This window comes from Bombus bifarius, unplaced genomic scaffold (genome assembly GCF_011952205.1).
Source record: "Bombus bifarius isolate JDL3187 unplaced genomic scaffold, Bbif_JDL3187 scf7180000008006, whole genome shotgun sequence".
Lineage (NCBI taxonomy): Eukaryota > Metazoa > Arthropoda > Insecta > Hymenoptera > Apidae > Bombus > Bombus bifarius.
In genome coordinates this window covers 1,157,305-1,183,198 of record NW_022884384.1, presented here as the reverse complement: position 1 = coordinate 1,183,198, position 25,894 = coordinate 1,157,305, and the positions used below count along the sequence as shown (strand labels likewise).

At 38.9% G+C, this 25,894-nt stretch overlaps 2 protein-coding genes across 10 annotated transcripts in view; one reads left to right on the top strand and one right to left on the bottom strand.

Moving 5' to 3' along the window:
* LOC117206321 (collagen alpha-1(IV) chain) overlaps nt 1–21,926 on the top strand; it is a 56,624-nt gene extending 34,698 nt beyond the window's left edge. Inside the window, exons 3-27 of the mRNA XM_033445551.1 lie at nt 5,363–5,407; nt 6,770–6,991; nt 7,434–7,496; nt 8,904–9,146; nt 9,386–9,547; nt 9,884–10,010; nt 10,090–10,239; nt 10,321–10,497; nt 10,939–11,103; nt 12,057–12,400; nt 12,605–12,857; nt 13,021–13,214; nt 13,378–13,584; nt 13,660–13,765; nt 14,935–15,479; nt 16,023–16,221; nt 16,421–16,620; nt 16,725–16,824; nt 17,237–17,422; nt 17,848–18,140; nt 18,485–18,572; nt 18,668–18,838; nt 19,093–19,278; nt 19,390–19,682; nt 19,822–21,926. Of these exons, the coding sequence (XP_033301442.1) occupies nt 5,363–5,407; nt 6,770–6,991; nt 7,434–7,496; nt 8,904–9,146; nt 9,386–9,547; nt 9,884–10,010; nt 10,090–10,239; nt 10,321–10,497; nt 10,939–11,103; nt 12,057–12,400; nt 12,605–12,857; nt 13,021–13,214; nt 13,378–13,584; nt 13,660–13,765; nt 14,935–15,479; nt 16,023–16,221; nt 16,421–16,620; nt 16,725–16,824; nt 17,237–17,422; nt 17,848–18,140; nt 18,485–18,572; nt 18,668–18,838; nt 19,093–19,278; nt 19,390–19,682; nt 19,822–20,307 (5,205 nt within the window). The 3' untranslated portion in view covers nt 20,308–21,926. The remainder of the gene's footprint in view (nt 1–5,362; nt 5,408–6,769; nt 6,992–7,433; nt 7,497–8,903; nt 9,147–9,385; nt 9,548–9,883; nt 10,011–10,089; nt 10,240–10,320; nt 10,498–10,938; nt 11,104–12,056; nt 12,401–12,604; nt 12,858–13,020; nt 13,215–13,377; nt 13,585–13,659; nt 13,766–14,934; nt 15,480–16,022; nt 16,222–16,420; nt 16,621–16,724; nt 16,825–17,236; nt 17,423–17,847; nt 18,141–18,484; nt 18,573–18,667; nt 18,839–19,092; nt 19,279–19,389; nt 19,683–19,821) is intronic.
* Nucleotides 21,927–24,468: 2,542 nt separating this feature from the next.
* LOC117206322 (nuclear receptor coactivator 2-like) overlaps nt 24,469–25,894 on the bottom strand; it is a 126,957-nt gene continuing 125,531 nt past the window's right edge. For all 9 annotated transcript variants that reach the window (XM_033445552.1, XM_033445558.1, XM_033445559.1 and 6 more), the window contains one exon: nt 24,469–25,686. In XM_033445552.1, coding sequence (XP_033301443.1) covers nt 25,609–25,686 — 78 coding nt within the window. In that variant the 3' untranslated portion in view covers nt 24,469–25,608. The remainder of the gene's footprint in view (nt 25,687–25,894) is intronic.

Genomic DNA, 25,894 nt, shown 5'->3' with positions numbered 1-25,894 from the left:
GTCATCCTAGATTTAACCTTTTCCCTGAGTTCACACCAGACCAATCAGTGCAAACCCTTAAAAGGAAGTGTGTCAATTTGTATCGAGTCTGACCATATTTGGTAGGCACCGGTACCCTCTACCAACTATACTCTCTGGTACTTGCACCGTAAATTCATGTTTTCCAAAGGTGAACAACCTTGCTGCCCCTTATTTTCAATTTATTCCAAGTGTCGCCGAATTTCGATAAATATTACATTATCGTCGTATAAGATATCGATCGATATATGTCTATTGATCCATCAATTTAAATAAATCACGTCGCCTGTTCATTACCATTGCTGTAATTTTAATCGAAGATCTTTTTCAGTAAAATATTCCAAATAAAACCAAATAAAAATATTCCCAATAAATATTTATGTTCATGAAACATAGCTTTTAAAGATTCTTTTCTAATTACTTCTAGGCACTTTAAAGATTACTTTAAGGCGAAAGAAGGCGATAAAACTTGTTTCTTACGCATTGAGCAGTTTTTGCTGGTCTCTCAATTTAACTACTCGGCAAAACGCATGGCGATAAGTAGCGTGGCAAAATCGATTCACCAGCGAAATATAGAAATATTCGACTCGGTACCTGCTCGGTGATATTTCAGCGGCATGCGTTTTCCCAATCATAATTAGTAAGGCACACGCAGCTTCCATGGAGGCCGTTGAAATATTGAGCAATTACAAACGATTTGTGGTCATATGAATTTATCAAGAACAATTATTGTCCGCTTTATACCCCGGCCTACTTTCAGCCTCCCTTTCTTCTCTATTCCATACATATCCCTCTATCCTTGTCTCTACGTAGCTAGTTGTCTGGCTATTAATTCCACCATGCATCTGTTCTACTATTTATTCGTTCGCTTGCGCATCTAGCTGTCTAAATACGCGCGTATCTATAGAAATAATTGAACAATATTTTTCTATTTCTTTAAAAGGATCACCATTTAATTAATAAACTGTGATTTTTTATACAATTTCATATTTTTATGAACACAGAGAAATAAAGAAAACACAAAACAAACATACGTTTCGCTCACTAAATATTATAACAAATACTGTGTCTATTTTACACATGGTTGTATACGTATTATACTTTGCTATCCGCGACGAACATCGCGCACGGGCAAAAATTACGAGTCTCGGTTATCGAGTCGTTAAAAGTTTCGAAACGCGGAGCCGCGATGATAAGAGCGGACTTTCACGCGAGGAGACGCGACGCACGCGGGCCGATTCCCATGAGTATTTCATGGGTAGCTGTCGAATCCGCTGTTATCTGACCCGAATACGAATCAGCCGCGTTTCCATATTAATTTAGTCGGCCGGCGCGCACACATTCGCTTTTCCCTTTCCTTGCGACAACTTCGAAACGTAACAGCGCGAGGACCTCCTCGAACGCGCTCAATTAAGATAAATAATTAAGATAAATCGGCGCGAACGCATAAATAATTCCGCGAATCGGTGGGCCGCTTTATAACTTTTCACTTTAACGATTGTAAATAAGAGGTGTGATTAACGTTCCGCTGAACAAGCGAGTCCCGCAATAGGTGGACGCTGCATCGGGCATAGTTCATCAATTTCGGATGTCCGATATGTATAATTAAAGTGTGAAATACAGGATCGTTAACACGAATGATATATATCCGTTTTACGCCTGTTTCACGAAACCATTCAGTCCCGGCTCTCCACGTTCCAGGCGAATGGCAGTGAATCTTCTATTCACTACGCATCCCTTTGTTGGAAATTTTAAATAACCGTTCCATATATACTCGCGTATATATCACGCATCGATGATTCATAAATGTATTCGGTATGATAAATGAAAAATCTGTACAATATTCAAATTATTATTTTCAATACGAATTTCTCGTTAATCCTACTTTACGAATGTAAAATGTATAACAGCGACTCTACTGTCCGTATCGGCTAATAAGTTTACGAGTTCACCAAAGATTTCTAAATGTGAGATATGGTGGTACGCCACGTGGAAACATGCACGTGGATACCGCGAATAAGACAATGGACAAAGGAAGTTGGTCTGATCGGCGTTGTCTTGGTCAGAAGGACCATTCTGGTCCACGACAGCGACCGATTCGTATCGAGCAATAGCACGGAACTTTATCGAGTCTTTGTATATCTTACGATTGATCGTGCAGATATTAAAATTCCAACTACTTTCCATGAAACAATGCTGAAGTAATTCAGATGGAATGCATAATAGTTTAGGAGGAATTTACGAAAATAGTCATCGAAATATCGTTGTAAAATCGCGTTTCATGAAAAATGTCAGCAGGGAAAGAAGTAATATATAATTAGTTTACAGTCTTGTGGTACAGCATTCTCAATCAGGCGTGCTTCTTGAGAGTTGTGCAACAGGTTAACTGATAAAGCTGTTTCTTCTTTTTTTTTTTTTTTTTACCGTTTCTTAAAACTGTAATCACGCAAGATAAGTGCGTTAATGGTCGACGGAAGATCTGACGAAGCTAAGAATTTTCCATTACAAATAAAAATTCAAGCTAATTCGAGGATTGCGTCAAGACGCAATTCGTACTTAACGCAACATACGCATTTTTAATGCATAATGAAATTTCCCAATGTAATTACAGTTTCCAGGAATACTTGGAAAACAAGCAAAATAGTTTATATTTTAATGCTGCATAGACAAAGATAAAGGCGAGAATAATATTATTGCCATCGATTTTCTAACTTCTATGTGCTGTTATACATGCGTACGATTTAACTAACATTATCTTTCCTTTATCTATCTTTTCTCTTTATTCGTTCTCTCTTCGTTATTTTCTCGTATATTATAATCTAGATTAATAAATCAATAAATAAGATTGAGACTTAAGGAATTTTTGTAATCGTTAATTTGGAAATGTACAAATTTACAGAGAATCCACGTAGACATATAAAATATCCAAATTAAGAAGCTCGTTACAACATTTAATAGGAGGAACAAATGTCTATTCAGATTCTGTTTCTTCAGTTACATCGATAAAGATGTGAAGCTGCGTAGATATTCGTAGATGTAATAACCGCATCGTTGTATGTCAAAGATAAGCACACAAATAATCCGTAGTCGGTCGAGCACTCATCGGACACGCGTCAGGATCAAAGCGGATCCGCCGGGGGTAGTAGCAAAGTAGAGGAGGGTACAAATAACCACTCGTTCCGTGATTGCCACGCATTCACCAGAGACGAGCGAGCGTAAATGTTGCGTGAAAAGCCACGGGTGAGCTTGCGACGCGTCTCGTAAACTCCTTTTGCCCTCGTTCCACCCCTTGTCACGAGAATTAACGCAAAAAAGCTTTACCCATAAGAAAGCAGTTTTCGGTTTTATCTCTTCCTTCGCTTCTTCTTCCTTCCGAAACCTGTTTCCTCTTCGATCTACATTTTTCCTATTTTCTTCTCCGCCTAAAGTAATTCGATTCTAACGCCTCTCGTATATTTCCGTCCGAATAACGTAAACTAAATTTCGTAAAATTTGTTTCCAAGCTGAGATCTATCTTCGTTGCTCGTACCTTCGATCTACCTTTCTGTCGTTTTATCTTCCCACTGAAAAACTTATCTCTCGATTTCTTTCTCTTTACCATTTTTATTCTCGATTTAACGTTCGTCGGTTAATTAACCACAACCACGAACCGTACGTCTTAATTATGCGAGTAATTCGAGTTTCGTAGGTAGAGAAACGGTGGCGGAATTGCGAGTGTGCAAATTACCGCGTGTTGCTTGCCCGGGGGACTACTTTCCGCGGGATACTCCTTTTTCGACCTGAAATGCTGTATGCATGCACATTGTTTGTCCCGTACGGTGGTTTATATGGAGTAATTGTCTTCGTTGCGGTGGACTCTGTTCCTTTCCTTCCTCCTCGTTGTTACGCTTCAGGCACGACGGATTATTATGGTACAGCACGACGGTGCTGTGTAAAGTGGTTCTTAGGAGGGTGTGAAAAATGTTTATGCGGAAACACATCATAATGATGATGTTAAGTAGCCGAGTATGATTTATTATGTTTTATAATTCATCAACGTTCAACGTACGCTTTATGGTAAACGAAATTAGCAAAGCTGAAGCTTCGTGATGATATCCAGTGAATAGAACGAGTCTCTATCTTATTTGTTCAGTTTCGTTCAGAAAAATATGAAACTGCGTAAACATCCGCGTAGAAATTACTCGTTGCTAGGTTCATTGCTAATTTGTATAAAAAACAGTTCATTTATTTTCCTTCGCCATCTTATATCTCGTATTATAAGCAACATTTACAAAACAAAAATTCACGTTAGTATTACGATCAAAGTGACACACGATATTACGATGCAAAAGGATATTTCTATTTTTTTCTGATATCTGTTCGACGTACAACACATCCGTACCGTAGTTTGTAAAAAGTTTATCTATTTCGCTATTGTTGTTTGCAATGGGAACGAAATCTCCTATTGTTAGAAAAAGCAAAATAGGATGGTATACCGCTATCAATTTTTACGACATTTACAAAACGTAAAACACGACAATCGGATTAACTTTACTAAAACGATCACAGTTTTACGTTTACTTTATTTAAAAATTTTCTAATATAATTTCGTTCATACTACGATTAAACGCTCCGATACCATGACGAGCTTATCAAAGCTATTCAACAACAAATACCATACTTTTTTCTATTAATACCTAAATAAATATAATGAAAAATTACAAGCAGGGTAACATATAACAGTGACTCGCGGAAGTATATTAGCAATTGTTAACGACGCATTTTATTTCACACAGAACGGAATCGCGTTATCAGCCACGAACGATCGTGCACTTTTGCAAGCACCTCCAGATCAGGAAGCACACATTTGAAATGGTTGCAGTTGCACCACTGATTAGATGGCCTTCCAGCGAATCAATTGTGCGATGCAATAATCGTACTTTCGCAATTGCGACGAATCATGCACGATGTAACGTATTTAAAGAAATATGTAGTAGGCGGTGTACGCATAATTGTGAAATTTATTTTTATAGGAAAGGAGGAGTGGGTGTGATATCCTTGATGGGTCTGGTAATACTACATCCGATGTCTCGTCGAATAAGCTGATTATTGTCGCAGTCGTCGAAGAAAGAATATATGCGGTTGATAATTGCGATTTGTAATTTATAATCTGTAAGCCTGTTGAAATTTCCCAACTAAAACCAATGAAAAACCGTATTTTATCTTTCCGTGAATTTATAAACTCCTTGCACGATCATTTCGCCGAAAATAAAAATATGAAATATTTGTCGCAAAAGATCGTGGCAGAAGTTACAATTGCAACGAGACACTCGTTCAACGAATCTGATCTCTATTTTCTTTTCAGGGTGACGAAGGTATACGAGGATTCCCTGGAGCTCCAGGAATACCGGTTCGTAAAAATCTCCATTCCATTAAAAGTTTGTTTGTCGAGTTTCAATTTTTACGTTGAGGGCTCGCCTGAATTTCCAAATTTGCTCGCCAGATGTTATCTAGATTCCACAAGCTATGAATTTAAATATCCCAACCAATTTGTAGACGTCTTTTCCGAATCATGCTCAACAAGCTGCACTTTCGCGCAAAATTTCCCATTGATTCTTCGCCTCTTACCAGTTCTTGATAATGAATTCTCTTTATTATTAGATCTCATTAACACGTACTAATTCAGTCGCGCAAGAGAATAATATTGGCCCCTTTTAAGCTGTTGCGCACGTATAAAATCTGAAACTCATTGTCAGTGATAATTACGTTTTGAAATTTTCTTCTAGGAGCCAACTTTATGATCTGATCACTTTAGCTGTAAATAAATCGATGAAGCTTCACTGCTACGTATCTGCGTGAACTTTTGTAGAGTTGTTATTTTCGTCCCATTTTACGGGAACGATAAAAAATTGTCTTTTATCAGGAAAAAAATATTATTTACGGGAAGAAACAAAAATAGACCGAAACTTGTGCAACGAGTAGCGATGGCTACAAGATCGTGCTCGTTAAATCGAATATACAAGAATTCTCATCAACGAAGATTCGGTTCGTGGCTTTTTAATACTTGAATTCTTCCTACATCTTTTCGTTGTTGAACCTAAATTTTATAAATACGACGGAAATATTTTTTTTTCTTTTGCTCAAACAACACGTAACGTTAAGTACACTATTCTGAAATACGGATAATTTCTCAAAGATATAGAACGAATTTTTACCTTCGTTGAAATGATCCAAATATTTGGATTTCCCAATTTTCTAAATATTAGGTTGTCCAAAAAGTGTCTTTCTTTTACAGACACGTCTTTTACAACGACGCATTTTTATACAAACACGAAATCTAATCGTCGAACTTTACGATCTTTATTTTGATAGAAGAAAATGGATCATACGTAATTCGACGAAATAATATAAAATAGAAAATGTTGTGCATCCATTATTTCCTTATAAAACGAAAGAATCTTTTCGGACGATCCAGTACTTTAATCAACTATGCACCTAAACGCGTTCGTTATAATTTAGAATATTACCGTATGTATATTTTTTATGAAAATACATATGAAATTTATTATGTCTACGTATTTATCAAAGGAATTCTTCAGATCTTTAACCGTGTTAGAGAAATATTTTCTTCACGCGTTCCTAAAACTTTATCGAAGAAAAATTCCCAAGAAGCTTCGCGACCTTTCGTGTCTCTCCTAGTCGAGATTTGTCCGAGTAAAAATAAAACGGAACGGAATTTCAGAGAAATTTGAAATAATTAAATTGGCTGTAGGGTAATCCCGGTCCAGAAGGTGTAATGGGACCAGACGGTCTGGACGGATGCAACGGGACCGATGGACGTGCCGGTGCACCGGGATTGCCTGGTATGCATGGCGAACGTGGTCAACCAGGGCCAGAAGGAGATCCAGGGATCATTGGCGAGCCTGGTGACGGAGGTATCAATTCTGTGGGCGTGAAAGGTATTCGAGGAAATCCAGGCATCGACGGATTCGAGGTAACGAACTTTACAGGTCCCACGACCCGTTGAAAACTAAAAAACTAAAAAAATATAATTGAAGAATCGAAATGGTAAACGATTTAAATACCAGAGACGAAGATCGAGAATAGAAATAACAAAAATCATTTTTATCGAGTTTGACACTTACGTCGTTTATCGTTTGAACGATGGCTATAAACTTTTAGAATTTATTACCACTGTCCTCTATTTAGAGTGAAAAAGAATAGCAAAATTATTAACTATTACCCATAGTGTAATTGGCACTCGCGATTACGGTCGTCGTAGTAGCCCTAAAAGCTAAAGTAAAGTCGTTTCACAACTTACGCGTTTCTTCGCAGTGTTGTGTGCGTAATTTACATCCTCGTCGACTAGAAAATCGTCGATTGACCACAGAAACCATACACCGTGATAACTGGTAAATTATAAATTTTCTGCCCAGGGCTTTCAAGGATCGTATGGGATCCCCGGCGAAATGGGCTATCCAGGAGAGAGGGGAGACATGGTGAGTACAAGATCGCGACTTATCCGTTGGTATCGCGCTTCAGGTACCGTAACGACCGATCGGGCGAACCAGAGGGTTCGCGAACCTCTTGCGAAGGTTTAGGTCGTGCCATTCGTTCGCCAAGCCACGAAGCTACCAGAGAAAGAGAGAAGCGACGAAGAAAATGAAAAAGACGAGGAAAGGGAGAGGCGGTCCAGTCTTTGGACGTGTTTCGTTCCTTTTTGCGAAACGCCACCTGCTCGCATGAAATATCGTCTGGCTGACTAAGTGTTGGCCGGTAATATTTAACGGACACGCCGGAAATAAGAAATGCGGAGGCGAACGAGATGCGACTTGGAATTTAAAGGAATTCATGGGCCGCGCGATATCGCGCCTTGATAACGTGCTCGCGATGGAATCTTCTTACACGCGGCTTCGTAAAAATCACCGCTGTACGATCGTGTAACTGCCTTTTGTCCTTGCCCCCTCGAACTCGCGTGCTACGATAAAAATCAGTTTCGACCGGCTAACGCTGTGTAAAATGGAATTAACGACAAGACGAAGCGGTGAACACAGATCGATTTCGAATTTGATACTCGTGACGATGGTATCTCGTCGTGCGAATAAAATTGCTCGAACGTTTCGTATAACGTAAGATATACGAGCAAAAGTTTTTATAGCAATTGTTCAAATACTTCTGCCATCTACTATATGTAGAGTTATTCTGTGACGTTCAAATGATATTTCGTGGTTGATAAAATAACGAGAAAATATGGTAAGCAGATATAGAAATGTGTGGATGAAACTAGCTGGATAAGAGGCGACGATTAGTCGCTGGAGCAACGGAGCTACATGTTAATCTCTAAACAGGGCAGAATCCGCTGAAATCTGAAACGTCGCGTTTCAAGAGCCTGTTATCTGCTGACACGACAGCCACTGATAATACGAGCCGTCTACCCTCGGAAGAAGATTCCACTGCGGCCGATCGGCAACTTCCGAGAAACTCGAAACCTCCGTTAGCTGCATTCGCCCTTCTGTAAACTGGCCACCGTGCACGCGTGCATGTTGCCTTCTTACTCTGTCGTGTAAAAGATGAGAAATTGGATATAATTTCGTTCCGGTAACGCGGTTAAATCCAACTACGGTCTAAGCGCGATCTAGCTTCTAATGCAATTTCGTTTTACGAGACTTTTGAGAATAGTTGAGTCCATAGTACTTTCCACATAGATTACACTCGTAGATTTAACCCTTTTAAAACTAAACTTTTTAACAACAATAACGATAGAGCATTGGAGCGTATAAAATCATACGGTGTTAACGCAATTTTCATATATTCTATACGACAATACGAAATACGAAACGAAGTGATATCGTGTCAGCTTACTTATTTATGACAGATATATAACGAACGATTGAATGATCCTTTAGGGTTACCGCGGACCCATGGGGTTACCAGGCATGCAAGGTGAAGTGGGTGAAACTGTATATGGCGCGAAAGGTACGGTAGGTGAACAAGGAGACAGAGGAGAGCCTGGCCCACCGAGTAAAGATGAATACAAGAAAACAGACACCATGTACTATCCGGTGAAGGGCAGTAGGGGCGAGAAGGGAATGCGAGGAGATAAAGGTGGTTATGGAAGAAAGGGAGAACCTGGCATCAAAGGTCCTCACGTGAGTAACGTTATGTACTTTAAATTGTTACAAATTCCATAAAATCGTACGTCGCAAGTGGAAGAAGAAATAGCGAGGTACAAAAATATGCAAGTCTTTAAGTAGTTTCTTCCTGGAACGAAGAAAAATTGCATCGTATGAAATTATTTCAAGACAACGAATTTAACGTTTAAAACGTCGAATACGCTGAGAAATTAAAAGTCGTATTCGTGTTGTATATACGTGACATTTTCACGCAGGGTCGTCCAGGATTCGCTGGTACTAAAGGTATGAAGGGAGAGCAAGGTAACGATGGACCTAGAGGCAAACAGGGTGCAATAGGTCCGCCAGGACCTTCGGGAGAAAAGGGAGAGAAAGGGGCTCCAGGCTACGCAGGAAAACCGGGACCCGATGGATTAGATGTATGACCGCTCTACCGTTTCGTTCTTAGTCAAAGAAACTTAATAAAATAATTCCATCGCGCATTTTATTCAAATTGTACGCTGTTCGTACTTGGTTTAAAATGAATTGATCACTTTTTACGTACATACGTGCCTTGAGATTTCATTAATTTTGCAGATTTATTTATTGAACCAAATCTACGATTATGTTTTAGCGTTTTGCTACAATCGATGCGAAAATATCTAATTTAATGATCGATTTGAATAAGAATTATCTTTCAATAGTATAACAATAGCAGACTGGATGACTTTTTGAAAATCGACTTGGAGAGACGTAGCTCTGTATTTTGATTTCAGGGAGAGCTGGGAGAGCCCGGAAACCAAGGACCACCTGGTAAACAAGGAGCTGCGGGAGAACCTGGACAATACATACCGGAACTGGACGAAATAATTCAAGGAAATATTGGAATTCAAGGAGATCTAGGTTTGTTTTTATCCAGTATCCATTTCTAAAAATAGAACGAAAAAAGATCTTGACGTGACAACTGCTTCTTTCTATCTAGGTCCGCCTGGTAATCCAGGAGAACCAGGAATACCAGGTTTACCCGGTAAAGTAGGTTATATCGGGCCACCTGGTCCTCCAGGACCGATCGGCCCTCCTGGATCGCCAGGACTGAAAGGATCTTCCATCAAAGGAGAGCCAGGGCAAGATGGTTTGTATCTAACGATTCGATGCCCATCGAAGAACGCGTTGAACCGACTGAAATATACTTCGTTACATTTCTCTTTTCAAGGTCTTACCGGAGAAATGGGTTTACAAGGTCCACCGGGTGCACCGGGTATACCCGGCCTCGCCGGTCCAAAAGGTTTTCCTGGAATATCGATACACGGCCCACCAGGCTTAGATGGAAAACCTGGATACCCCGGTGTTCCTGGATTACCGGGAGATCGTGGTGACCATGGCCCCCAAGGTACCTTTTCTTTCGTTTGATAAATTGCACGTCTATTTTATAATTTATATTTATACACCTACATTCGTAGTTTCGTAATTGTACATACGTCTATACTATTTTAGGACGTTGATTATCAGAACACCGATTAACAAAGCGATTGATTAATTGTCGGAATATTAATGAAAAATTGCTGATGAAATGAAAAAAATGAGGAAACGGTCCCTTGTAACCAAAATTGATAAAGATTAATCAACTAGACAAAATATTTTCTCATGCTCCTGATTTAAAAACACAGATATTTCGTAGGCGACGAAGAAATCGTTCATATTCGACAATAATTCGTTCGTGTTCGTTTTTCTTAATTATAAGCAAAAATCTTCATCGATATGCTGTAATGGAAATTTGGTATCCTGTACAATTTCCTGTAGCGATGCTAATTAACGTGTTTCGATCGTTCAGGTCCTAAAGGTTTCCCTGGGAAAGGAAGCAGGATCGGAGGCCCTCCGGGTGAACGTGGTTTACCAGGACTTCCAGGACTTCCTGGACCCGATGGATTTCCAGGTGCGCCAGGCTTCAAAGGTGTAAAAGGTCTTAAAGGAGACGACTGCGGTGTTTGTACGCCAGGTATGTTATATCGATAAATTAAAAAGGAAGAAAAACTATTTCTCATTTTAATATCTATGGACGTTGAACTTTAATATTCTGTTTCAACGTCGTATCGAAAATCTGTGCTTTAATAGTATATTATACTACGGCTCCGCTCTGTTTGCTACTGTCGAGACAATATCGGTTTACTAGCGTGACTAATGATGATGACATCTTGAGATAAGAACGGTGGACAGCTATTGCTGTATCTTGAATTCGCAATAGGATTACAACGTTATCGCATCTGATAGCATCGTGTACTTATTCACTTACTTACATGCTTATAAGCCTACACTGAGGTTTTCAATGTTCCATTAAAAAAATATTTAAAAGCTTTGTAATATCGTTTACTACGACAGCCTCTCTATTTTCGCGTTTTCGTGTTCTACAAAAATTTGGATCGTGAATGACTAAACGCTATTGAAACGAATCTGTTAAAGGAGGATAATCTCTACCACCTACTTTAGATAATACGTGGGAATTTTAATTACATAGGCGGGAAGAAAGAACGAAAATGATTTTTTAACTGTTACGAGAATTATCCACTTCGGTAGTTAATTGGTAAAGGGGAATTTAGTCGAACGATTCGTTTAAAATAAAAAACTTTTCATCGGTAATTATTTGCAGAATAATTTCTTTGCCACTATTGAATCAAATTCTACGTTTCGATTACCTCTATTTGATTATCATCGATCAAGTTGTCATTGATAATTACGATTCACAATGATTGCAAATCGTTAGGAAAAAATAGACACGCGGCGACTCATAAAAATATTTAAACAATTAGAGAAAATTTTATGGAGTATCCATGTATTTTTTACTTTATCTAAATGTAAAGATATTTCGAAGTTCTTATTTACCCAAAAAAGAAATTCCGATCGATTACTGTACAATACACGTAGTATATGGAAACGTACTATTTCTGAAAACAGGTCTACCCGGTAGAAAGGGTGAACCTGGCGATTCCGGCCTGGACGGATATCCTGGAACGCCAGGATACCCGGGATTGTCCGGACTTCGTGGATTCAAAGGTGTACAGGGTAAACGGGGTATCATGGGACCCAGAGGATTGGAAGGAGACAGTGGAAGACCAGGAATCGCTGGTCCTCAGGGCCCTAAAGGAGAAATGGGAAAATTGACATGGCCAGACAAACTAACTAGAATGCCTGGTGATATCGGTGACAAGGGTTTCCCTGGTGTCGAAGGACCAAGAGGTCCGCGAGGTCAACCTGGTAGTCGTGGTGACACTGGCATTCAAGGACCTAAGGGAGAAAAGGTAAAAATATTTTTTATCCGAATCAAAAACGGCATCTGAGAGACTTGGCCTTTTAAGAAAATATTTCAAGAACAATTGTTATTTATATTTATAATTATTGAGTTATAATCGTTGAATTGTGTCTTCTGTGATTATATATTTTCGCGGGAGCTAATCGATTTTTCGTGAAAACATAGACAACGAACGGCGCTCCTTTGTTTTCAGGGTGATTTTGGTCCTCCAGGGTTTACAGGACGCGACGGTTTCGCCAGACCGGATGGTATTCCTGGTCTTCCGGGTGACAACGTGTCGATACCAAAAGAATTTCTTCGAGGTGAGCCGGGTTTCCCGGGCATTCCGGGAGGCAAAGGTCCAATGGGCGACAAAGGAGGAAAAGGCGAACCCGGAGAATCTTATCCGCCACCGGTTATAAATCTGAAAGGAGAGAAAGGATACAAAGGAGAACGAGGTGATATAGGTAAGAAGTTAAAGTGACAACATTTATTCTCTGAATTTTGTCCGATCAATTATTATACTACATATGTACTACATATACTATACTAACAATAAATGAAAAATGTTAAAAAAGTAGCGCTTATCGATCGCTATTTGATAGTAAACGTGTGATGAAATTTCTATAGGAGAGGACGGTGCGAAAGGTGTCGAAGGATGGCCTGGTGACGAAGGATTTCCGGGACTGCCTGGAATTTCTGGATCACCTGGTATATCGCGTCAGGGTCCTGTAGGATTAAAAGGATATCCCGGTATGCCAGGAGATCAAGGACCTCGCGGAACATCGGGTACACCAGGATCACAAGGACCAATGGGTTTCACGGTAGGCATACGAGCAAAGAGATCGAATCGAACGTTTAATAACGCGACGTAAAATAACGTTAAAAACAGAAAATCAACAAAAATGTATTAATAATATTTTTCTTTCGTGATGTTGAATTTTTATGCAACTATCTAAAATTGTTTTCTCTCGATCGGATCTTTAGGGACGCTTGGGCAACAAAGGAGATCGCGGAGAACCAGGATCAAATCAGACGTATGGCGATTATGGATTAATGGGCTGGTCTGGTAACAAGGGAGACGTTGGTGATCCTGGTCCTAGAGGTTTGCAAGGTAGACCCGGAGTGGATGGTGTGCAAGGAACAAAAGGTAGCAAAGGTGCTCCTGGTCAAGAAGGATTAACTGGATTACAGGTAAAATTAGACAGCAAAGGCGATAGACGTCCGATATTTGATCCTTGAGATTTAACGGGAAAAATCGATCGACAGGGAGCCAAAGGTCAACGAGGTTACAGTACTCAGGGACCTAGGGGCTTCCCTGGAATGGCTGGACAACCTGGAATGCCCGGAAGAATGGGAGACGTCGGTATTACAGGTAAGATGGTTTTTAGATTTTAATTTTTATTAATTCGATTCGAATATCAGAAATTTATTATTATTTTTTTACTTGCGAAACGAATCCTTTGATACATAAAAGATTGTCCAAATAGATCAACGTTTTGATCTATCTATCGATCTGTGTATTGATACGTATTTGATCCGTGTTGTGTAACGCTATTCTGTATGCAGCAAAGAGCAATTTCTCGCGGATCGTGACCATACACAATTAAGAAGAGTAATTCAATAGCCATATAGTCGACACGTAATACTTTTGATTACTCGCGATATTAAATTGATCGGATAGTTGTGTCGCATCTATTCTTTCCAGACCCCGTTGATTTGCAAAGAAATTCATTGTTTCAATTAAAACTTGTATCAATTAGTTCTCAATATTATTCGTTGTTGCTTGAGATTTTATTTAATTCAAGTTACATATAGATGACACGAAATTTATGGCGCTTGTTTTTCACAAACGTTTTACTCTGCAAGGCAGAATTTCAAGTATTTATAGTCATTACATCGGAAATGTTAATCAACGCAATTGGCATCCGATTAGTTTTTAAATGCACGAGAAAATCTGTTCGGCGTATCGACCGACTCTCTAGAGAGAATGGTCCTTTCGAAACAGTTGCGACGATTCATGGGAATTGTTAGGTAACTATAAACAAGGATTAACCGTAACGCATGAACGCAATAAACGAACGACGAACACGCCTCGCTCGATACGTACGTTCCCACTGGAAAAGGCCAGGGAAATCCAAACTTTACAAAATTCTGTATAACGATGATATTTAAACTGCGAACAGCCTGTTTTACATGCTTTGAATGGCACACACGGAATCGGATATTTCAACTGCAGTCCAATTATCAAACATCGATGGTATATTGGAACGAAAGAGCGGGTAGAATGCAACAGAATTACGCGGAAACTTGGTATTTAAATCGCGGATATTTAAGCAAATTATGTTATATGCTTTTACGAGTAAAAAGATGAAATCTATCTAGAGGATCGTTTTATGTATTAAATATTATAACTTTAAATATTTTAGATACTTTTGCGTATTACCCACGTTCTGTGGATTTATGCGCTTTCAAATTTCCCACAAATGCATAAAAGTCTGTAGTTTACTAATAAGAAATCGCTGATAAAATGGCTGAAAATAGGTCCCTACGGAACACCTGGATTCGATGGGATGAAGGGTCTGAAAGGAGAAATCGGTTTCATCGGACGCAGAGGTGACGACGGTGATGTTGGACCGATGGGCTACTCAGGAAGAGATGGTGCACCGGGTCAACCGGGTCCTCCTGGACCAGACGGTGCCGATGGTGAAACTGGCGAATCTGGTCCTTCTGGTAGGCCTGGTCCCGACGGAATGCCTGGAATAATTGGAGCCAAAGGACAACCGGGAGACGTTGGACCCGAAGGTGTTATAGGAATTATGGGATTACCTGGTCCAAAAGGTATATCTGGAGACATAGGACCGGACGGTTTGGACGGACTTCCGGGTGAAAGCGCGTTCAGTGGACCCCAAGGTGAGGTGGGTGAGCCTGGTTTCATGGGAGAACTCGGACCTCCTGGCTTCCCTGGCATGGATGGACGACATGGCCCACCTGGTGAACCAGGAATAGGTCGCGATGGCTCCCCTGGTTCGAAGGGAATCAAAGGTGAAACTGGCTTTGACGGATTTAACGGACTACCTGGACCAAAAGTAAGTCTCTTAGCGACGACGATGTTTAAAAATACAGTAGAAAGTAATTGGTTCTACAAGTTTATTCGGTGCACGCATTCAGGGCATCGTTATTTGTCCGAAAATTACATTAGAATAGAATCTAGAGGAAATGATTAAACAGCGCAATGATTCGAACAGGAAAACTTCCATGTAAAATGAAAAATTCAATTGCAGAAATATAATATATAGAATTAACTTTACAATTTTTTTACCAACCACTTGTACGTATTTTCAGATCTAAATTAATTAATTTTCTCGTATCTTGTCAAAAATGTTTCCGACAGAAGACTGGTGGAGTTATAGATGGCAAAAGGTTTAATTCCAGTTAAAACATTTTTAACTTTCGCTATGAATATTCCAAACAACCTGAAAATATTATAACCGTACGTTATACATCGACATTCCGTGCTTATATCAAAGAATACTAAATGACGATAGCGATATGACATTCTGGTTGATAATATTAATAACGGGAATAAATAATAAGATGATAAGAGCTCCTCGTTTATCTGTTTCACATAGGGAGAGGTGGGTGATATGGGACCGGATGGTTTGAAAGGGCCAAGAGGAATTTGGGGTTTAAAGGGAAAGCCTGGAGCATACGGTATTCACGGTTTACCTGGTGTGAAGGGTGAACGAGGTCCGATAGGACCACCTGGTTACAGCGGGCCTAAAGGTAAACGAGGATTGGATGGAGATCCAGGTCAAATGGGTTTGCCAGGTAGGTTTCGCAATTACGTTGTAAATTATTTTACTGCTCTGATCTGTAAATTGTAAAAGAAGACTAAAAATTAAAACCTACGTTTTTTTTTTATTAAACCAACTCCGCGAAGGAATCGTCAAAATATTAACAATTTACAATATGACGCTAGAGAACAGGAAAAATGCTAAATATCGTACAATGTGTAAATTGTATTCAGGAATGCCTGGTGATCCGGGTCCTAGAGGATTACCCGGTTTAATGGGTGCACCAGGACCCAAAGGAATGGTAGGTGAACCAGGTCCTCCGTCGTACGGTGAATCAGAAAGGGGTGATTTCGGTACTCCCGGCCTCGAAGGCTTGCAAGGTGAAAAAGGAATACGCGGTGAACAAGGTTTCATAGGGTTACATGGACGAAAGGTACACAAATAACGAATATAAAAAATCAGCCCTCGAAATTGCTTGTTCTTAGCAATTTTAATCGTTCGATTAAAGAACGATTAATGATAATTTAATAATTTCAGGGTATGAAAGGTGATATTGGATTCCCTGGGCCGGCTGGATTCCCAGGCGTGCCAGGTTTCCCGGGTCTTCCTGGCGATCGAGGACCTCAAGGTTTCCCAGGTAAACACCAATCGCGTTTCTATGCAACGCTATATTCACCAACCACTGATTTGTACTTAAATGTGTCAGATATAGAAAATTATAGATAAAGAGATAGAATATAAATATATACAGAGGCTCATGAAAATAGTAGCGAAATTTCAAAACGTTTTACACGACACGAACATAAAAATATTCTGTGGAAAGTGTCCAAATTGTACTTTCGCGAGCTAGTGTACCATCGGATCTTGGAATTTCGGTCCTAGGGAAATTAAACGCTAATTTTCTCAGAAATCCTTACGTATCTTTAGCAATATCAAAGGCAACAAATTTGAAACTAGTCAATTTGCAATGTCTCGCGTTAAAACAACACGATCACCGGTAAGATATTCGTTGTATAAATGCGTATAACTATATTACACTCGTTATCTAGGATTACCCGGTGAGTTGGCCGAACCATCCGAGGACGGATTACCTGGACTAGATGGACTACCCGGGACTCCAGGAATTCCGGGTCAAAAGGGTGCACCCGGAGAATACGGATATAATGGACCTAAAGGAATTATGGGAGACGTTGGTTTCAGTAGGCGTGGTCCAAAGGGACTTCCAGGGGATCGAGGTATTACTCTCTTCTCATAATACGAATGAATTTCTCATTTACGATTTATAGGTAAATTGCGTATATATTTATGCTTCTCGTCAGAAATTTGAAAAAATGCTGCTAATACGCTAAAATATATTTTTATCTAAAGTAACAAAAATATCACGTACACCGTTTTCTATAATATTTGGTAGACGCAACATCTCTACATTTTTCATATTTTATATATTTTTACATTTTATGCGTATTCCGTGTATTTGATGCACCTTCTACAGTCAATGTCTATAATCTTTAAATTTGTTTAAAAATTTGCCTAAAAAGGAAAAGTTGTCTAAAAAAATTGATTTAAATTAAACGAATATTTATAAAAATCTACGCTATCGACAGGATCACTGTTTATCGCGAATCGCGAACAAGTTTTCATATTTCATCTTCGCGCGTAGGTCCAGCAGGTTTCACGGGTTTCCCTGGAGCTCCAGGATTAGAAGGGTTAGAAGGCATACCTGGTCTACAAGGACCAAAAGGTGAACCTGGCGACCGTGGACTGCCTATATTCGCCATCAAAGGAAGACAGGGAGAACCAGGATTGCCTGGATTTAACGGTAGAAAAGGAATAAAAGGAGAAATTGGCGAAGTGGGCATTCCTGGACGCGAAGGATTACCCGGACGAAGAGGACAACGCGGTGACGACGGAGACGAAGGTTTATCCGGTGCGATGGGACTTCCAGGACCAAAAGTTAGTTATTTCAATTATCTTACATATTCGACGCCCTATTAGTCATAGAATATTAATTATTTCGATATTCGGGAAATTTATTTATAAGTAACCATGTCGAAGAGTTTAAAGAATATACAAATTTTGTCGTATAAAAATAAGGAACTCCTGCCGATTTAAACGATTTTCGTTAACATATCGCGTGTATTATACGAAATATTTCGAAGTTTCGGTATCGCTGTAATGAGATACAATTAACGAGTTTAGATTGGTAAAGAATCTAAAAGAAATTGAATAATTTAATTAATATATTGTCGCGAATAATATTTCCAGAAAATTTATATAAATTTTCGTACGCTTCGCAGGGACCGAAAGGAGATAATGGTATTAACCCATTCTCGCCTTTCCCAAGAAAAGGTTTACCCGGTGATGTAGGACTTCCAGGACTGCCAGGTACTATAACAAGCAAAAAGAATTTCAAAATAAATCAATAATTTATAATTTGAAAGAACATTTAATATACATATTATATATTCATATTTGCGTAGGTTTCCCTGGGCTTCAGGGCATGATAGGCGAACAAGGAGAAGACGGAATTCCCGGAAGAAAAGGAGAACCAGGAATGGAAGGACTTCCCGGTCTTCCAGGACCAGAGGGCGCTGTTGGTTCTCCTGGTTATCCTGGTCTTCGCGGTGCAATTGGCCGACAAGGTCCACCAGGTAACAAATCACTTATTAACAAGCGTTATTTTAATATCGTGACGAGCAATGTTATTAGAATTCCGAAGAGGATCAATCCAGAAACATTTCAATGGCACGAGATAGATTGACAATGCGTTGAATTTTGAAACTGTCCCTGTACAAAAAATACAAAATTTGACTAATCGGTGATCTTCGTTTATTTGCGAATAAAAAGCTATGATCTAACAGTAATGACACGTTAGAAATGTAAAAAAATGCAAATTAATTCGTAGGATCCCCCGGAATACGGGGAAGTCCGGCACCACCGGCACCAGGTGCCCGAAACAGAGGTTTCTTCTTTGCTCGACACTCGCAATCCGAAATGATACCAGTGTGTCCAAGAAATACAGTGAAACTTTGGGACGGTTTCTCGTTTTTGCACATAATGGGCGAAGGATATTCTGTCGGACAGGATCTTGGTAAGAAGGTTTAAAAACGACTGATGGAGATAAACATTAAATTTCTTGATTAACTCGGCTGTTCTCCTTCCTAAGAGTGGAACGCGTGATCGAGATTATATTTCGTTTCAGGTACCGCTGGAAGCTGCCTTCAAAAATTCTCCACCATGCCTTTCACGATGTGCAATTTGCAAAACGTATGCGACTACGCCAATAAGAACGATTACAGCTATTGGTTGAGCACGACAGAACCTATGCCTATGTCCATGGCGTCTATACCGGCACCGGAAGTCGGAAGGTACCTGTCCAGATGTTCCGTTTGCGAGGCTCCAACTCGAGTGATTGCGGTGCACAGTCAATCCATGGCTATACCAGAGTGTCCCGGTGGTTGGGAAGAACTTTGGATCGGATACAGTTTCCTCATGGTGAGTACAACTTCTCTCGCTCGCGAGTATCCGGTCGCTTGCTTATTTCTAACGAGACGCGTTTCAATTACAAAATTAACGAACCAAAGTCCAACGATTCCGAAATAATGTGAAAGCTGCAACAACGAAAAATTTTCAGCATCGAGACGCAGGCGGACGCGGATACGGTCAGTCCTTGGTGTCCCCTGGTTCCTGTTTAGAAGAATTCCGCACGAGACCGTTCATCGAGTGCCATGGTTTTGGCGCGTGCAACTATTACTCCACTGCCATATCCTACTGGTTAACCATCATCAAAGAGTACGAGATGTTCCGCAGGCCTATACCACAGACGTTGAAAGCCGATCACACGTCGCGAGTAAGTCGTTGCGCGGTGTGCATTCGACGTCGCGTGACGGAAGACCAACACGCCAGAACGCCGAGACCTTTCACGCCGAATGGCCAGAGAGACCAAGTCGGCAACATTCAGTATCCACCGCCGCATTCATATTATCCAAACTACCAATATCACAAGAAACCGCCTATAAGCAAAACGAGAGATCCGAATAGACGCGTTCCGTATCACTATCGAAGAAGAGGCAGACTACGTAAACCAGAACGAACGACGGAATCACCGAACGCGGCTTAAACGACGATCGATGCGATGGCACGGACGTAATCGTGCGAACGAGCAACTAGTAATGGGTGTTTGAATCTTATCTCGAAAGCCATTCGAGGGTTTTCAAGATTATAGTGGAAGATTCGAAGCACTTTGAACACGACTCGAAGTTTAAGATTCTTACGTTACACGTAAATCTTCGGTCTTGAATCTCTAAAGTCTCGATACGCCTTGAAAGTTTCGAAGATCTTTTTCTTCTACTAGCGTCTGGACATCGACATTCGCGCTATTCCTTCGGGCATTGTCGTTAACGATTTACGTTAACGTATCGTTTGCAAACAGAAACACGTATCGAGAATGACAGTGAAACATCGAACAGAAATTTCTCAAGACGTCCAAGACTCGTCGAGAGTTGCGAACTTCGGATCGTGTTCAAAGTGATTCGAATTTTTCGTCGTTCATACAGATTCGAAACGATTTGTAGCGTTTCAAATCCCATCGCTAGAAACAGCAAGTCTGTGTGTATATATAACGAGATGTTGGAATCTGTTAGTTAAGTTATCGCGTCTGTTCCGTATGGTGTAACGAAGGAATATATATAAAGGAGCATTCATAATGCGAATAGGCCATTCGTCGGTCGTTTTTAATGCCAAAAAGTACGATACGGGGACGAACGTCTTCGGCCAAAAATTGCCAATCGACGGCATCCACTGCCATCACAGACGCTGATCAAACTCGCGTAAACAATCGAATTTTAAATTAACAATCCAGTGTATCATATGTATCGCTATTTTATTCTGTAACATTTACTTGCCTATGTATTTACATTGAGTCGAATAAAACAGTTTTATAGAAGCTACCGGACGCTGAAACAGCCTGATGATTTTTGTGCAGCGGCACGTCGCGAATTTTGTGTTCAATGGTCTCTTTCGTGATCGCGATTTCGAAATGCTTGACAGCGAACGTGAAATGTTATTTTTTTTTTTTTTTTTATGGTAGAGCGATATATATTTGTATAAAATGAATTTGTCGATCTTACTAATCTTCTAATCGGTTTACTTTCTTTAAGGATCAATTTGGAATTTTATTGATCGTGACGAATTTTTTGATTAATTTTCTTGGTTTAATTCCAGCCGATTGCAACTCACATTTGTTGACTTTGTCAATTGGTGGGTAATTAAAATTTTTCTGTCAACCCAGGTATTCGAAGATGCGTACACGAAAGAGGGCATATCTTCCTATTAACGTGTATCAATAGTATAAAATAGATACTTCGTAAGATAAAAACTTCTATCTTCAGTCTTTAACTGCCACGTTAAGAAAATATTATCTTCTCCGTTTTCTTTTCTGTTTACTTAAATTGTGCCAAAACATTAATAATTAAAATGAAAAGCGGTAATCGGCGCGATACTTGCCATGCGTAAAAACTACTATCGTAGCATCGCTATTTAAAAGTCACGTAGGTATAGAGAGAATTGAATAATAATGATCGAGTGATGTCAATTTTATGCTTGATGCATATTATAGAAAACCGTAAAAAATAAATATAACGAAGGAAGCTATTGCGCGTAATAGTAAGATTACCCTAATTTTATATTTATATATTATATGTATCGTTATTTTAAGTAATAAAACGTATTAAGTAATTATTCAAATTGGTGTATTTACTCGAGCCATAAAATCGATCAAAGTGATCGAATTGAACGGAGAACGAGCAACTTGAACCTTTAGCCATCGAATGGATCCGAAAGATTCAAAGTGCCTAAGTAGATGGATGGTGTTTTTTTTTTTTTTGTAGAAGGATAATCAGAGATATCGCTAGACGCGATATCCAAAGGAAAATAAAGCACATGAAAACTAATTACAGTTTAATGATCAAACCCGCGCGGACCAGGCGCGAATTTCCAAAATAAATGTACACGTGAGAGATCGATATTATATTTATATTTATAAAATTATTCATCATTAGAAAGCACATATGATCTATCTATATGACGTAATTCACTACGCACACACGCGTACAAGCATGCCTACGAGCGCACGCACGCACAAAGAGAAAAAAACACGCAGAGCCGCACGCACACCGTGAAATACCATTCATTCTTCGTCGCGCACGCAGGCGTAAGCACACACATACACACACGCGCGGGCATACATACACATGTACGTGGGCGCGCGTGTGCGCCACACACACACACACACACAAAATAACCGCTGTGTGAACGGCGACGCGCGACTAACGAAACGAGTATACATGTCTATGTATGCACGTGTACATATTCAGAGTACCTCACGAATGTGTTTTATAGGGTTTTCATATCTTTGTGTTCTTCTTCATTTTTTTTTTTTTTTGTCGTTTTGTTTTTTATTTTACGCAACTCTTTGTAACTGCCCGAATAATTGGAAGAAAGTGCAACAGAGATGAGCAGGCCAGTGTCATCACAGCAATTAATTATACTCGTTAAATATCGATCTTCGTCCTTCCAAATCGTTTCTCTTTGTTTTCTTCTACACAGACCTCTTTTTCTTTTTACACGTACAGCGTCATATTCTTCTTCCATATTCGTTTAAATAGTACGTCCTCTTATCTTCTTCGGTTACCACATTTTGCTCTTCCCATCGATCATCGATTCTTACGATCTAAACGTAACCCTCCAGAACGGTAACATCCCTTTTATTAATAAAATCATTAAAAACTACAAACGCTCGATAAAATTGTGCCATAAAAAAAAGGAGAAAAAAAACGAATTCCTCATCTATACGCCTAACATAAGAGACACTCAAACAGACAATCACGTTAAACTTGATCAACAACCTCCCCGCATATCTTTGCACCTTTTCTACGAACACGTGCCTTAAAATCGAACCTAAAAAAACAGAATATATTAACAAAAGAACGAATGCCGGGGAGAATAATAAAAAATCTTGGCGACGAACAATTTGGATTAAAAAAATACATGTTATATATATATATATGTATATCGCATTAAAACAGCTACGCTAAGGGACACTATCCTCGCATTAAAAAAGTGAGAGAAAAACCAAACTTTTAACGCATTCTGGCGCAGACTTCTGGTCACGATGATGAATAGCGACTTCCGTCAAAAACGAAGTACGCTATCACCAAAATTCGCGAGTGTCTACCTCGTGGCAATTTCTTCCAACTTACTTCTTCCGCTGTTTTCTACGCTTATCATTTTTTTTTTTTTTTAACTCTGTTTTTCAATCTTTCTTTTCGTTTAATAATCGGTGAACATCCTGGAAAAATAAGACACTTGCGTGAGATTTCTTTCATATGCATGTATGATATACATATATACACACCGATTGTTTTATGTCGCGCGGCGTGTGTATATATATATACAATAAACGTGAATTAGACGTATTTTCCACATTTTCCTTTGTTTCTTTTTCGTTTCTCTTAATTTCTCTTCGATACATTTTTTCTTTTCTTCTTTTTTTTTTCTTTTTTGTTTACTCAATTACGATCAATGCAACAACGGATGTCGTTCGAGAAGTAATTTAGTGTGCATCTCTAAAGACTCGAAAGAGAATTACCGAGCTATGCAAAATAGAAGGATCGATCTCCATTTTTTTCATTTCATCTTCTTCATCCTCTCCACACGTATACATACATATATAAATATACGTAAATTTATATACCGATTATATATAAATAAACGAACGAATCATATGTATATATAACACGATATATAAATCCCTATACATATATATACATATACATTTATACAATATATATATATATGTATATATAAAGGTACTCTTACTATTGAATAGAAATATGCATATTCCAAGTGTTCAATAATATCAATATTGATATAATAATAATTATTATTACAATAATAAAATAATAATAATAATAATAATCCTTAATATTATAATAATATAGTAATTGCAATAAGAATATTGGTAATAGCAATAATCATGATGTCAATAATAATAATAATAATAATAATAATAATAATAATAATAAAATAAAATAAAATAAAATAAAATAATAATAATTATTATATAATAATAATAGTTATAATCATATTAACAACAACAAGTATTCTTTGTCACATTTTGGTTGCGGATTCTTACAATCACAAATATATTATTCATAAATGTAATAGTCAAAACGGATCGTTAAATTAAGAGAATACGTGAAATAGTGCTCTATTTGCTTTCTTTTTTTTTCAGCTTCTTCACCGCCTTCTTTATCATACTCTTACTTCATCACTCTTGTGTACAATAATTAAACCTATAAATAGTTCTATGTTCAACAGCCAGTGGTATAATAAAGTATACCTTTGAGGTACCTACGTAGTTTCTTTCAGTGATACCAAATACAATACTGACGGCAATGCGTAGCAACCCTGAACAGAGTTACACGGCCGTCAGTTCATCGTGTCGGTATTATATTTTTAATCATATGTATATATATATATATATATATATATATATATATATATGTATATATATATATCTATATTTATTTATTTATATTTATCTATTTATATATACTCAAATATCGTCCGAAGCTGGGTTGCCCCGAGAAAGGCTTTCTTTCTTTCTTTCTTTCTTTCTCTTTTATATATCCATGTATATATATAAAATAAGAACATCGCACTATCGTGCCACGTGCTCCCCGCGCCCAAACCTTCTCTCATCCTCTAACATCGTGGAATCGCGAGATCCATGTTCTCACACCTTTTCTTCCGTTTCGATTCACAAATTTCGATCCACCAATTGCTGTTCGTTCGATCGTTCATCGACACTAATCCACCTTGCCGGTTATTCCTCGCGAAAACTAAGATCATCCGTCTCAACGTCAACGAGGTCAAGGACGACCTAGTAGAATCGTGGAAAAGATCTCGACACAGCCAAACGAAAAACGGAAACGTTTTCGTCCTTGGAGTTCGAGCGAGTTTAACGTCGATGCACTCGGTCGACGTTCCCTGACATCTTGTTCCGCGAGTTCCAGCTGTTCGAAACGCAAAGAGGTCACGGAGAGCACGGCGCAGCGGTCTAACATTTCTTTTCTTTAATTCTTCTTTCGAAATTGTATTTGGTGATACGTATCTGAATACTGACTTCGTGTGTTGCAGCGTTTACATATAATACAATTAGTATCCATTACGTATATGGTGTACATGCGTGCATGTATCATCGTTTTCCATCCAATTTCTTTTCTCTCATTCTCTTGCTTCCCTTTCGTTTTTCGTTCTCATATTCCTTGCTTCCCTTTTCTCCTTCTTCCTGTCTCTGGTTTCGCGTTCAAACGTATATTACATAGATCCCTTTACTGTGCAGAGCGTTGGCCGGCAGTCACTCGGACAACAGTTTCTGTAACAGGGACGACTGGTTCACCTTCGGATCACCTCGAGCTACTTCCTCCATAGAAGTCTGCAAAATGAATTCCGTTTGATTAGTTTCATATGCTTCGTTCTACAGGCTTTTGTAATAAGGTGGTCAATATACCGGCAACCAGTCCTTTCTTTTCCTTTTTTTATTTTTATTTTATTTTATTTACTTTATTTATTTTCTTCTTTTTTTTCTTTTTTCTTTTTTTTTTTTTTCTTAGAAGGTTGCCGTCGTTCAATTCAGAATGTAG